The 15371-nt window shown below is 39.4% G+C and overlaps 2 protein-coding genes across 2 annotated transcripts; both read right to left on the bottom strand.

Moving 5' to 3' along the window:
• Positions 1 to 3252: 3252 nt before the first annotated feature.
• Positions 3253 to 9605, bottom strand: arl8bb (ADP-ribosylation factor-like 8Bb). The gene is made up of 7 exons (XM_034868752.1): positions 9360 to 9605; positions 7840 to 7920; positions 7566 to 7639; positions 6633 to 6726; positions 6155 to 6222; positions 4249 to 4319; positions 3253 to 4159 (listed from the first exon to the last, which is right to left on the bottom strand). The coding sequence occupies exons 1-7, from the start codon at positions 9480 to 9482 to the stop codon at positions 4110 to 4112; spliced, it is 561 nt and encodes a 186-aa protein (XP_034724643.1). The 5' UTR covers positions 9483 to 9605; the 3' UTR covers positions 3253 to 4109.
• Positions 9606 to 11529: 1924 nt separating this feature from the next.
• Positions 11530 to 15006, bottom strand: LOC117942926 (N-acylethanolamine-hydrolyzing acid amidase-like). Its single transcript, XM_034868747.1, has 11 exons — positions 14735 to 15006; positions 13780 to 13944; positions 13518 to 13641; positions 13258 to 13348; positions 13064 to 13149; positions 12807 to 12979; positions 12652 to 12708; positions 12497 to 12563; positions 12338 to 12366; positions 11953 to 12022; positions 11530 to 11819 (listed from the first exon to the last, which is right to left on the bottom strand). The coding sequence occupies exons 1-11, from the start codon at positions 14902 to 14904 to the stop codon at positions 11802 to 11804; spliced, it is 1050 nt and encodes a 349-aa protein (XP_034724638.1). The 5' UTR covers positions 14905 to 15006; the 3' UTR covers positions 11530 to 11801.
• Between the last annotated feature and the right edge of the window lie 365 nt (positions 15007 to 15371).

The raw sequence follows: 15371 nt of genomic DNA, 5'->3' as shown, positions 1-15371 counted from the left end.
AGACAGAGTAGCTCCAACAATGCTTCATTTCAGATTCCACCAAGTCAGGCTTCTTTGTAAATCTCTGCTGAATTTTAGATTTAATATTTTGCTGTTTAAAGCTCATTCTGATACAGCTGCTGTAAATCAGACATGAAAAGACCTTCACCTTGAGAACCACATGTTTGGGGATTTAGTGAGATGCTCTGTGGGTGCACTGAAAATGCAGAATGTCGTAAACCTTACGATCTTAAAGTTTAAATGATGTAAGTGAACTGATTATTGTTAAAGGCCTGTATGGAAGATATAAAAACAGTGTATAATGATAATGATTAGAGAGAGGAGGAAGAAAATAGGTATGATTGATAGGGATAGTACAGTAGTTAATCTGCATGCTTAATAAACCAAGATACAACCACACAAATCTAAGATGTTTGATTGGACAGACAATAAACATTTTCTCACTGTAAAAAATGTCCTAGTGACTTTACTCACACAGATAACAAGGTGACCGCTCCTTTGCACATTTCTGCAGATGATGCGTAAATAAATGATTATGAGGTTGCATAAACTAGGTGTGATGTGTTTGCTTGTTACAGCGATGGAGTAAAGTAAAGCGCCGGCTATATACACTGACTGTTGAGTGAGACTGTCCAGAGCCATTTGCTGGAAAGACAGGAGTGAACCAGCGTATGGAAGTGGCAGCAGCTTCAATCATGATCCGTTTATGTGCATTAAACAGGCAGGATTTATTTAGACAGGAGGCTAAAGGGATACGCGTGGTGTCAAACTTTTGTTTCATGTTGCAAAAGGTTCAAATATTAATTTAGGGTAAGCTAAAATGTGGACATTATTTTGACCGCAGTAGATTATTACACAGTGGACTACCCACAGTGTTATGCAGACGTGTTCCTGATTATATCATTACGAGCAGCCCTGTTGAAAGTTGGGTTACATCCTCATAATGTAAGACATCCATCAAGGTTTTAGAGCAGATTTATTCAACTCTGAGTTGTAGTAATTAAGTAGAGTGAAGGCTATGAGGGAATGAATCATGTCTGGACAAATACTTCATCATTTCTAGCAGCCCTTGTAATTTTGGTGATGAATAGTCATTCATAGGACTGGCCAATGCGTTTGGACATTTATGAAATGCAAATAGCACAGTTGTGGTAGGTGCAAAACAAGTTGTATACCTAATGAGCCCATTGGTAATGGAGTGTAACTACATTAATAGTATGTCACGCCTTTGTGTCTTCTCCGTGACCTCCTCACATAAATCCTTGTGGCATGTTTGTAACCATTGCTCAATAACCTGCGGTCGTTGCAAATGCAAACCCCACACATGCATGCGAATGTGAAGTTCCCATGCAGACGTACACGCCGCGGTCTCCTCTGACCCATGGAATTCATCGGATAACACCTACATCTGTCCACACGTTCTAACTGCCCTGGTATACAATAAATGGCAGCAGCTGTTCTTTAAAAGCTGAGTTTAACAAATGAGATTAATCAAGGTGTTCTTGCTTTAACAGCACAGGCCTCCTCTCCCCAACGGCTCTGTGCAGCGCCAGCTGTGGGAACACGGCTTGCTTTATTGCCCCCTAGCTTGTGACACACTTCCTGTGCTCGTCCTAGCATTCTGCTTAGCACCGTGTTAAATTCCTATGCATAACAGACATTCTTCCGCCAAGAACCACTTAGGAGGTGTTGATCATCTAGTATGGGATCTGTATGCAACCATAGCTGCTTAATGGGAAATACAGAACCATATCTATCCACAAGTAGCACATAATTAGGTCTGCATATGGAAATTAGCATGGGAATAGTGAGGGAAGGTATGCTGCCTGATGATCATCTCCTTATGAAATGTTTTGTGGGTAAATGTGCTATAAAGATTCAAGTAACAGTGAGATATGTGAAAATCTCACTCTTACACACTTAACTCCACTTCTCTTAAAGATTGCCATTTGTCAGGCCTGCACTGAAACACTGCCCTACTATCTCACACACACACACACACACACACACACACACACACACACACACACACACACACACACACACACACACACACACACACACACACACACACACACACACACACACACACACACACACACACACACACACACACACACACACACACACACACACACACACACACACACACACACACACACACACACACACACACACACACACACACACACACACACACACACACACACACCTACCTTTAGGTGAAACTGCAGAGTGTAGTCTGTAGTGACTCTGAAGCTCCCATCTCTTACTAACATCCTTTCAAAGTCCTCTGCTTCCACCTAATGGTGACAAACTAAATTGACCACACTCCAAAAAATTTGGAAACCAAACTTAAAATCCTTCAAAATAAAAATAAATGTATTAGCAATCACAGGGAAATAATGCATGACGTCTACATGAGCATTTCTTGGAATAAAAATGCAAATCTTATTTACAAAGTCTGCGATTGAATGTGTTCAGCAAGTTCTGCACATGCACATACAAATTGCAAATAGGCTATATTATTACACAGGTAACAAAGCTTTTCCCCAAATAACCAACAGAGACCCAAATTTGACAGCCCCTCACTGTGACATAACAGTGCGTTATGGATTTGTAGAAAACATTACAGTAAAATGCAGAAGCGACGTAGCCCTACAGCATTGTAGCAGAAGGGATAACTCACCCTCCTCTAGCACCACTCACACAAAAATATTTAAATTGATCAAGAAGCACTGGCCAAGCAAGGGGCAATTTAATATACAGTGATCAAACCAGTGAGAAATCTTTGTCTTGTCAATGAAAGGAAATTATCAATCATCACTTTTACATGAGACACATGAGCGTTGTCCTTTGGGCTGCTAAGGCTTCTACAAAAAGACATCAGGATTCAGACAAAGGTGTGGCAAGCCATGGATGACATCCAGCATCCAATGCTTTGAACTAATGGGCTGTTTTGTGTTCTCCATAAGCTCAGTCCTCATGACTAACCCTGGCTTTCTGTTATCCAACCCAGACAAAATAGGGATTTTGAAACACTTGGGCACACCCATACTGTGTTGAGACAATTTAAGAAAAAAAGAGAAAAGAAATATTTAACCTGAGAACTGCAAGGAAAGATTAGCCCACATTTCAGACTTCATGTCACAGAGTTCAAGTGAAACAGCATTCAAATTACCCACCAACCACACTAAATGTAACATTTTCTCAATACCCTCACATAAACTGTAACTTAATTTCTCATTTTTCTTTAGACATCATAATGCATTTATGAGATTACAAAACATAAAATGAGATTGTCGAGGGGTGGGGTTAGGTGTGATCAAGGGATTTATGCTGTGTCTTTTTACAAAGTGTATATTTATAATAGTGGGTTAGAAGTTGCATTGTGCAATCTGATTGGAACACACACTTAGCCAAAGGCACTTAAAACTCTGCTGACCTATTTTAGGATTTTGCCTCAGACAAAACCCTTCACAGTCTCATCTTCTATTCATCTTTACGTTACGTGTAAACTTTGACTGTAGTCACTTAATAAAATATATACTTTCTTATGCCCGCAAATAAAATGCAGGCTATATTGCAAAGATTTAAATCAAGAATTAAAAAAGGTATTAGCACAAGCTCATTATTTGGCAAATAACTGTTAAAAACTACAATCCACAACCTTGTCATGTAAACACCACGTGTTGACAAGCAACAATCCGGATGTTTAAATGTGAAGGAGGTCCGTTCTAGTGTAGCTGGGGAACAGCACATTGTAACATCGTTATACTCTGGTTTCAAGGGGAACAGAGGCTGTTAAAAGAAATAAAAAAAAAAAATAAAAAAAAAATCAGACACAAAGCATGTCTGTAATGACAATCCACCTTCTAGCACAGTACTGAAACAACTTTTCAAGACTCCAGATATTTGGGGTGGTGGTAGTGCTGTACAGGGGCTACACATCTATGGTAGTGTAGTGGGTGGTGCAGGTGGTGACGGTAGTGAGCAAATGGCTGGAATTACTTCACAGAGGCAGTGGAAAGGATGGCTGTCAAGGTCCCATGACTATTAGGGGGCTGAGGCCAGAGCTGCAACTTGGGGGGGTGGGGGGGGGTTCATTTTCAGCTTCTCCGTGACTTTGAATGCTGGATGAGCCACTGCAGCGTGATATCTGCAGGGGGGGGAGGATATTAACACATTTTATAACGTCAGCACGCCCACATAGATGTAGAACCATTTAAACTCTGATCTGCACTGTACCTATATTGTCCTTCTCTTTGCAGGAGACAGAATAGCAGCAGATCTCTCGGTCCTGGATGGCAGATAGATTCCTGAAAAAAGGAAAGTAGGAAACATGAAACCTCTATGGGAAACTAGAGTCTAAAGTCTAGACTCTAAAAAATCCCAACAATGGAGATGTCCTGATCACGGTGATCCAATACACCTCCATCAAAACATTTGTCATTTTAACCAGCAAATGAGCTGGTCCATCTCTGCTACCTGACTGGTATTCTTTGCTAATAAAACAGAGTGGGGAGAGAACAGATTTGTTAGCGTTGAAGCTCAGAGAGTATGTGTGTTTTGCCAAACTTGATGTCAGAAATTAAAATCGCTGGCACCGATGCACTCTTCATTTTCACTTGAACTCCTCCACACTGCCATGCCTTTGAGTCTTCTTAAGAAATAACACTGCACTTTACTGGCTGCTGTTCTGAAACCGTCTTTGGTTATTATTTTATTCATCTTTGTAGTTGTTTTTAGTAGGATAGGGCTTATGAAGAAATGTTTTTATTTATTTTTGAATCTATATAGAAGTTGGTCGGCACTGAGACCTGAGTTCTTTTTTTGTTCTCCTCATCCTCCCGTGTGTTGTGAAAAGGACAAAAGGTATCTATCATCTACCTACATGCTTGCATTGTATGATGTCTTTAAGGAGAGTGGTTTGCCTAGCAAGCTGAAATTAGCTAAACAAAAAAGAATACTGTAAAAAAAAAAAAAAATCTTGCCCGGATTCACTCAAGACATGTTTTCTTAACGATAATCACAGCATTCCTACCGCTTGTGGGCAGTTTTATACTAAGTAACTCCTAATTAAGAGTATCTTCCCAATACAATCAATTGCCTAATTTGCCAAATGCGGGCTTCTTCACTGATCGCCATAGCGACGCCGCCTGAAACCGCTGTGACATCATCTTCAAGGCGACACAAACACAGTGGGTCTTCTCACTGGATCCTTTCATCGGCAACTAGACAGAGGAACATCTGTACTTTGTCACTTGTCCATGGCGTGCTTTTGTGGGCTACCACTTTTATTTTTTAAGATTTAAAAAATTTTAAATTATACAGGATATACAAAAATATTGTCACTATTGATGCAAGCGTGGCTATTCAAACATAGCAGGTTTTTCGCAGGATTTCCCGTAAAACACAAGTTGCATTATAGGGACGATTCCCTCTGACCAATCAGTGGTCTGCAGTGTTTTAATTCCAGTATCGGCTCAGCTCGCATGGAACATTGAACAAGGTCATGCCAAAGAAAGTACCAGGTAATATTCACTACTTTTGCCAATAGAAAACTAATAAAGAACAGTTTTCAATCCAGACAAGTTGAGCCGTGCCATTCCATGCAGGGGAACTAAGGCAAAGGATTCACCTGTCCTACACCATATGGCCAGAGGTTTGCGTCCGTGATTCCATGTAATAGATGAAGCCATAACAATGGTCATTAATATACTGCTACAAACAGGCTCCATTCTTCTGGGAGGGTGGTAGGGCTTTTAGTTTAGTTTAGTTTAGATGTCATGGACAGTCCCCCCCTTTAACCTTTGACTGTTGTCTTCCATAGTATTGGTAGATTTGTGTTGAGATGCCCCTACAGAACTGATTGGGAAAGCTTGCCTGGGTCACTAGGATCAATTCCATCTTTGAGTTGCTTCAAGACGTCTTTGCCTTATTTAAGTATTTTTGATTCAACAGAGTTATGTGGCTACCCATGTCAACATTCTTTTGATCAAACAGTATATCATTTAGAAATGTCTGATTTTATCATTTTTGGATCACCACTGGAAACGACTCACATGGTACTCTTACTAGTAATGACTAAAGGACAAGTCCTGACATTTGTGCAGGATTGTTAACAAAAACACTGTAATCTTGAGTGCCTCACATTTTTTCAATCAGCTGCTTCTCATCAAGTGCGTTGGGAAGGTCTCGTTTGTTGCCCAGTACTAGAACCTGAAAGATGGAGAATAAAAAAAAGAGAGGGCTGATCAATATCCACCCCAGCAATGTATCAGCATTATCCCGCAGCGCGAGCAGTCAAATTAAAAGGATTTTTCTCAACCATGTGCTTCACCAATCACAGAATCCTTACAGTTAGGAAAAAATACCTAGAAGCAACTAGAAGCCTATCGATTTGGGACATCAAACCCTGTATCAAAAAAATCCAGGCTTGGGCTAAAATGGGTTAGTGTTTCATCAAGCCTGAGTCACTGCGACCCATTAGTTGCAGTGATTACCAATTATGAGTTTAATCCGTGTGTGTGATCACAGAGTCACCAGACCCTCAGAAATCAATGTGATGAACTAAGGTGAGGCTGGAACATCATGAGCTTTTGGGCCAAAGACCCCAAGTGTCCTCTTACGGGAATTCCTTGTAGCTGTGGTTTGTCTAAAAGGTTGTGCAGTTCATTTCTGGAAGCTTCTATCTTCTCTCGGTCTGCAGCATCCACCATGTAACTGTAAAGGGGGGAAATAAACATGACTTTGGTAACACTAAACACCAATTTCAAAATTGAAAACCAAATACATACAACTCTTACTAGGACAGAAATTTAGTAATGACAATATATGGAGAGATACCAAGCCAAATGTAACCATACTGAATTAGTATTGTATTGCAATAGTATGTAAGGCTGCACAATTAATAGGATTTTGATCATGACTTCCCACAATCAAATTTGCCTGATTGAGCGATATTTAAAATGCTTCATTCCGTTCACAGAACGCTCCGTATCAAAAGAAATTATTTATTTATCGTTCCAAAGCCAATTTAGTGCTCCGAGAACCACTGTCTGATGACATGCCTCCATGAGCCAATCCGACAGTCATAGAGGACAGTAAACGTGAGGAAATTCCATAGATAACAGTCGGTCGTGAGGCTATAAACTATCTTAACAAAGAAAACAAAAACAATGTCAGCAAGGCCAAGGGGATGGTCCCAAGAATCGGATCCTCCTCCATTGTGGGGAAGCATTTTGGGTTTGAGGCAAGTGACACAAACAGGTCATATGCAAAGATTAAAATAAGTAAATGAATAAAAATGGATATGAAAGCAGTTATAATTAGCCTATGTGACAATAAAATTTGTTATGGTTAAATTCAACAAATAACTGGGATAATAATCGCGATCTCATTACTGATAATCATGATTATCATTTTAGCCATAATCGTGCAGCCCTAATAGTAAGTATAATTTCAATTCAGTTTTCCAGGATTCCAGCAACCTTAGGAAGTCAAATAGTAAATGTGTGGTCACAGAGACCACCTGTACTACTTTGTACTGTCCACAAACTTACACTATAGCATTGACTCCTCGACAGTAGCGCTCCCACATGCTTCGGAAGCGAGGCTGTCCCCCTATGTCCCATATCTGAGGCAAAAGAGCACATAATGGAAAAACACAGTCATAAGCAAGAGAAAAGCCTTGTTCCCTTTATAAACCAATAATTGCACCATTTCTGATAGGGTGCAGACTAGGCAGGAATGGAACTTGTTTAGTGTAAAATAGAATTCTTTTTTTTTTTTTCAACAGTGAAAGCATTCAGTTGGACATTTTGCTTGTTAGCCTACCTTTATTGTCACGTTGCCTTTAGTGACTTTCCGCATGTTGAAACCAACTGTGGGAATCATGTCTTCACTGAACTGGCCTGACTGCGCAACAGAAATGAAAGACAAAAAGAAACATACAATATTAAGTGTAATGAAATGGTATTAGAAATATTCACACGCATCTAATGAGACTTTTTTTCTATCTTGGTGCTATTTAATTTCTACCGTTTGTGTACTGACATTCATACAATGTCAGTGTCTTTTAAATCCATACTGCCAAATAAAAACATTTCTACATGTAATTAAGTCAGTATGGTTTGTTTCCTCTTATTTAGAAGTCACATGAAAAGTCGAGCGGATGAAAATCATTTCACAAGAAAGAAATTATTTGATTACACAGGTCATTTTTAGCTGACTGAAGCCTCTAACTGAATTTAAACACTCGTCCTTTTATTCGTCATTTCCAATCAAGCTTTCTGCAACCAACCAGTGCTTTGGAACCATGCATTCCAAAAGCTTAACATTCCATACAAGGCATTTATCCTAAAAACGGGGTCACCCATCTTTAAAGCCATTGTGACCTGCTTTGATATCAAATACGTCGGACAACTTTAATAGCCTTGGTTGTATAGCTCACATCCCGAATGGGCCCAGTCCAACAGTCTTGCAAAGTGAAGGGGAAGGCAGCTTTGTTCAAACCTACTTACAGATCACCTGATCTGATCACAACACAGTCGGGGAAAAATTGTGTATTCATGAGATAAATCCAGAACACAGGAAGCCTACAGTACAGTGGCTGGCAATTTGACTTAAGACTACAGTGTGGTCTATTACCTAGAAACACAGACAAAACCCTCAACTACAGAAAATAACCCTTAACCCATACACACCCAAGGTTTTGACAGGTTAAAACAAGCTAGACATAAAAACATCAACAGTGTTAGACCCAAGGACTAGAAGGAAACATAACGTGAACCCATGACAATAATTAATTCACTTATGTTGGGTTGGCATGCAATAGGGTATTCCAAGCAAATCTAGCTATATCACGTTATTTGGATGTATAACCCTTATAGATAGAACAATTTTCTTTGAGGGGGTCAATAAAGTGTTCTGACAGCTGGCTGGGGACCCAGGCCACTCAATCCACCTTAACTTGATGACGTAGACAAGACAGACTGTTTACAAAGTTAACTTGTGGCCCGTGTTGTCAACACCACATAGCTATTACAAAGCATACAGTTCCCATGACCGGTTTCATAAGTAAAAGGCACAGTCATTCCAAGAACTTCGTCACTCTAGCTAGCCAAACAACAACCGAGTGAACTACTTTAACACAGCGATATGTGATATGTTCAAGGCACCAACACTATCCAGTCATACTGTCATGCCCGTGATTTTGTTGGTACAATTAGATATGAATGTTTTTTCAATAAAACAAATTTTAAAATTCAAAGAAATCTTCGTGCACGACCTCTCCCGGGTAGTAATGCTAGCCTGGGCCCATACAGACAGTGCTTGTTTGCTAGCTAGCTACTTACTGCAATCACATTGACGAATGTGGTTTTCCCAGAGTACTGAAGTCCCACCAATGTCAGCTCCATCTCTTCTTTCCAAAAGAGGGACCTGAACCAGTCCAAAAGCCTGTTTATGAGGGCCAGCATATTGGATGTTAAGGTAGTCGCAGTGTCTGTGGGAGCCTGGATGTCAACTGCTAGCTAGCCGTCTACATAGGAAGTAGCTAGCTGCTTTGTCATATCATGTGATCTGCCACTAGTAGAGTGCTAGTGTCTGCGCGTGCGTACTGAGAAGTGCACGAACCTCTCGGGAGCGCGCACATTAAAAGGGGAACTTGATCCTGTAACTGTAACTTCTCCTTTGTGAAAAGAAAAAGTTTATGTTTTTACCATAGACTGTGAAAAAACGTTTTACACACTGCTTCAACACTGCTCTGTCTTTAGAACTGGTCAAAGATAAGTGGTTAGGTTAAACAGGATTTCCACTCATTGGCAACTTAATGTCACACTTTTTGGGGAACACCGTAAAAATACTCTGCAACAAGTAAAAGTCCTGCCCTGAAAATGTTCCTAGGTAAAAATATAAGTATAAACAGATAAATGTCCTTATAAAAGTAAAAGTAAACGAAAAAAAACAAAAAAAACACCAAATAAAATAATACCAAAATAAAACAAACCAAAACAAAGCCACAGATTACTGGTCAAATAATAAGATGGGCAAAGACTTTAAGACTTTTAGCTGTTAAAACGGAGAGTTTCACAGAGACACCCACAGACAGAGGGTGAATACAGGTATATTCTGTCACACATTGTGAGAACTCTGGTCTGTAACTACTTTTTTATTTTATAATTATTGTATAATATTACAATATTATAAACAAATCTGTATCATCTGCCTTTCCTCTGTTTAATATAAAAGATATGAGATAAATATTATTAAAAGAGAAATGTTTTAGTTTTATAATGATTTATTTTATGTGATTATGTTAGTGATTTTACACCAACTCTGCTTTAGGCACTTCAGATACTTTACACACAAAGAATTTATTTTTTTAAGGTATTTTCCCAAAACAGTTCCCTAATGAGCTATGTGTTAAACGACCGTCAATAACACTGTTTCTTTTTGTGTTTGTGTGTGTGTGTTTGTGTGTGTGTGTGTGTGTGTGTGTCACAGAATTCTGCATGACAAATCGATATGGCTTTAAGTTAGGCTGCAGTTGGTGAACACACAGCCAGACACAACTTCAGTGCACTGGGACTGGACTTGGTAATCATTTAAGGTTTTAATGAGTCTCACATTCAGCAGGATTGTTTTTTAGGAGCGTCTGCTGTGTACATGGACAAGAGGAAACAACAGTGAAGCAGTCATGCTGTAAAAATGGACAATAGTTAACAACAGGAATGGTCAAATCACTGGCAATGCTTTCAAGTTCATTTTTTTATTATGACTTTGGAAGTCACATTTGCACGTCTTTCACCTTCACAATTTACTATGCTGACCTCCAAAACCAATACTTTTGCTTCTAAAGTCAATATAGAAGATGTGCAGTTGTTGTGTAGCATGACATGTAGATTTAGGAAGGTATTATTTATTGGTATAACATACTTCTTAGGAAACCTCTGTATGTATAAGTGGCAGTAATGTAGTGGTTGTGGAAGTTAGCATATTTGTCTGGGAAGTTTTCATTATAATTTTTGAAGTCACATGTCCAGGTCTTTCACCTTTCCAATCTAAAATGCTGACTTTCAAAACTTTTATGAAAGTATTCATTGTTAATCATTTGCATATTGATCTGGGAAGTTATTATATCAGTGTAACATACTTACTTGGATTTTGCGTATGACTTTGGGAGGTTTTCAGTTTGATTTTGGAAGTCAGACTTCCAAGTACACCTTCCCATATTACTATCCTGACTTCCAAAACCAATACTTTTACTTCCAAAACCAATATAAGTACAAATACACAACTTGCAATCAGATCACAATGATGCAAACAAAGAGGCAAACGTAAACAATGATAGTCAGTGACTAAAATAAGTTGTCCGGAGAAGAAGAGTCAGAAAACTTAGTAGGCACAGTTACCACAGAACTTGTAGGTCTGTCCTGGCATACCAGGCTGAAGGGATTTTATATCCTTGTTCTGTATTTCAGGTCTTTAAACATTTCTTCAGTTAACTCTAGATGAACCTAATCATTAAAGTAACCAACATTTTAATAAGCTTGACATTTAAATTGCAGGTACATTAGTTGACAAAAATGATCATAACAATATGTCTTTTATTAGAGGCAGAAAAACACTGTCACCTTCAAACGGCTTGAGTCCAATTCCCTTCTAATCTTATTGATTATATAATTTCCACATGACTGAAAATTGGCATGAATCAATAACCATGTTGTGAATTGATTTAAGCCACACAAAGACGTTCAGCTGGAAAAATCTGTGCATTGTTGACTGCTCCAGGCCCATCACGACGGTTGGCAGCCCTTGAAATCAATTGACAAAAAAGTGAGGTGAGAGAGAGTTTCATTTTCAATGTCACCCCTTCGTTTCTTATTATTATATATTATAAATATATGCTTCTAAGATGTAGGCTTGTTGTAAAATAAATGTAATTACCTGTGGCCTGACAAGTGTCTTGTACTTCTCGGGGGATGCTGCAGTCATTATGGTTGTGTAAACAGTACCTCTGGGGATTATCAACATAGACAACAGATACTATCAAATGTCATGCAACGTATTTATTTGACAAGCTATGTAAAGGTTCCTTAAAAATATAACTTTAATAACTTGCACTCAAAAGTTATCATATGTTTTCACTGAAACTCAGTTATTGCTGTTCTATATGCTACTTGGTATGTGCTGAAGCATGGTGTAAAACAAAGGCCTATTTACATTATTGCTGAGATGGGGCGAAGGGAACAGAAACTGGTATGCACACAGCTGGCCTATCTAAGCAACATGAACAGTCATGTGATCATAATTCAGATAACGTTCTACTTACCCATTACACACTGGAAACAGTGACAAAACCTGTGGGGCAAGACTTGGTAAGAAATCCATTCATTGTTGCTGACTTTCAAATTGTGCAATGTAGCGTCTCTATCAGTATCCTGTTTACTTTGGTCCGCTGAAATTAATTGATTTATGAGTCCATGCTTGCCTGAAAAATGGTCTCCATGTTTATGTGATCTTGGCCAGTAGCATTTAGGGCTTTGTTGGCTGCGTCTCTACAAAATGAACACATAACAACAGCATTACAACAATAACTGCAACAATTTTGTAGTTTGGAAGTATAAATCACATAAGATGACTCACCTTCTGTGATCTAGGGGAGGAAGCCAGTGGTCAAAGTTTGTCTCCACTCTGTACCATCTGAAACAAGAACACAATATTTTATGTTTGGGTTCATTTGTGCAATCCCACTTAACATATGCCTTGAAATATCTGATTCTCCTCAGATATTTGCCTACCCTCCATTTACAGGATCCAGTGGCCAGATATCAGCAGGGCCCGCTCGGTCTCTGGTGATGACAGCTCCTTCCCCTTCTCGCACCCCACCCACTATGTAATACACCCCAGTGATGATGGGTATCTTGGAGAGACGCATCACTGCATCTTGAAAGTCCTCTGCTTCCTCCAGTGTCTGTTGGTTACGCACAACTGGTCAAAGTTTCAGTTCTTAAAACAGTAAACATCCTCATTAGGCTGACTTACGTAACATACTCACCTCCCTCACCAGCCAGCTGACGGGGGATCTCCGAAAAAGAAAAGCAGACGCCACATTCTTCAACCAATTCCACCAGTGTTCACTGCCTGATGATCACAAACCCACATACAAATGTGAAAACACAAAAGAGACAAGATAATCTGACAACTGCAACATTTCTGAATTATCATGACTGGCAAAAAGTATGGTCTTACCTCGCTGGTCTCCAGAGACAGTAAACTTGTTAGGACTCTGTCCCGTCCACAGGCCAACGTAGCCAGCAAACGAAGTGCCACTGTACGCCACCTTAATGGGGGTGTAAAAACTACAAAATTGCATCATTCTGCAAGGACTTTCATTTTGGGCCTGATACAATTTACTGACTGGTGATTTTTGAATAAAATATTGTTGGGGGTGTAGCTTGAGGAGGTACAACACTTATTTAGTTTTTAAATGATATGAATACATACTGTACCTTTCCATTCTTAAGGAAAATTACGTTGATAGTCAGATTCCTTAGAACAGGATGTGGATAATCAAGATTCCTGCCGTGGTACACATGTCCATTTTTGTCCTGAGCTACGATGCTTGTGCAAAATCTAGGAATGCATAAAGTTAGATTGCTGGCATAAGAGAGCTTTCACCATAACCATGCATACTTGGTAGATATTGTGTGCCTATGCATTCTATGCAAGTTTCTATAATAAATGTGTAATTATATTTAAAATCATACATACGCAGATATTTCATAGGCAAAGTTGAGAATGATGATATCTGAAATGCTTCCTCCTAAGTGTGAAGCCATGCCACGGATCTCTCCTGCATAAGGCTGAGGAACGTACTTCTCCAAGGCCTTCACAATAGGTGTAACTACATGATGCACCCATTTTGGAACTGTTTTGCTGATAACGGCATAATAAGAAGCAAGAAGGAACCAGGTCAAGAAGGAGAAAACATGTCTGTGTCAGCAGAACTAGGCCTACTAATGAAGATATATAGAATATACACACAACAACACAGTCCTCATTAACCCAGAAGGAAGTTAATCAAAAAACATGTACTAGGTTCTCCAGTCTTTGCCCTTGATCAAGGCACTGGCTAAGCTCTGGAGTTGGCCCCTGGCTGTAATTGGCTGGCCACTGCTCCCTGAGGGATGGCTTAGCAGAGAATGAATTTTCAACGTGTATGTGTATGTGACAATAAAGTTTACCTTTACCTGTTAAACTGCTGATTCAAAGCTGACATCATGTGTTGATATTAAGCACATTATGCTAGTATGCTAGCCTTCTAACAGAATCATTGTTTTAGTTGTGTTTATGTCCGTGTGATACAGTAATGGAAAGGGAAACCATACCATCTGCGGCCTGTTAGTTACCTATTAACAATAACAATATATAACAATAACATTTTAATAGCCTATTTGTAAAATACTCTTATACTATTAAAATACCTTACTATCTATGCTACTCATAACTAACGGATAACTTCTTAACGCCTAAGCATGGCATTACATGAATGAAAAACGAAAGGAGTATTTTTTAGAAACAAAAAACTGTAACGTTAGTAATACTAACGATAGTAATACTAACGTTAACGTTACCTCAATACCGTCATTGTTTCTAGAAAGTACTTCTGAAGTATTTGTCCTAGTTAACAACACGGAAAGCGAAAAAGAGCATCTGTCAAACTTACTCAATGACCTCAGCGGCGGCTTTCTTCAGGTAGTCTACGTCAAAGACTTTAGTTAGAGGCATCCATCTCAGTTCTGGGTCTTCATCCAGACTGATATTCAGGGTCGGTGGAGCGAACTGCGCACGGCACGAGACGACGAGTCCGAGCAGCAGCACCGCAGCCCGCAGCATCGTGTCCGGTCCAGCCCGAGCCACCCGCGGACTGACACTGACAGCAGAGCCACAGAGACGTGCCTGTGAATGGCGAGCCACAACAGGAACGAGATATTTTGAGATTTTCAAAATAAAAGCTTACACGGGCTTACTAAAGCAACCAACCCACCCAAACCATTATACGGACAACTACAAAAAAAGATGCACCAACACATATTACCCGAAGTATCAAAAGTGCAGAATGGCCCCTGTCAGTGTTATATCATTGGATCATCATTGTTGATACATTGACGTGATAGGCGTCTGTTGTGGTCAAAGTGAGGTGTTTAATCACAATAACAATGCATATTTTCTTTTAACTGATTGTGTTTTTTAAGTAAAATCTTCCTCTGAAAAGTAACTCAAAACTGTAGCCTACTTAACATTAGCTTACTTAAGTAAATGTACTCAGTCACTTCCTACCGCTAATAACCACTACTTCTAGT

Source organism: Etheostoma cragini, chromosome 4 (genome assembly GCF_013103735.1).
Source record: "Etheostoma cragini isolate CJK2018 chromosome 4, CSU_Ecrag_1.0, whole genome shotgun sequence".
NCBI lineage: Eukaryota > Metazoa > Chordata > Actinopteri > Perciformes > Percidae > Etheostoma > Etheostoma cragini.
This window is presented reverse-complemented; position numbering and strand designations above follow the sequence as displayed.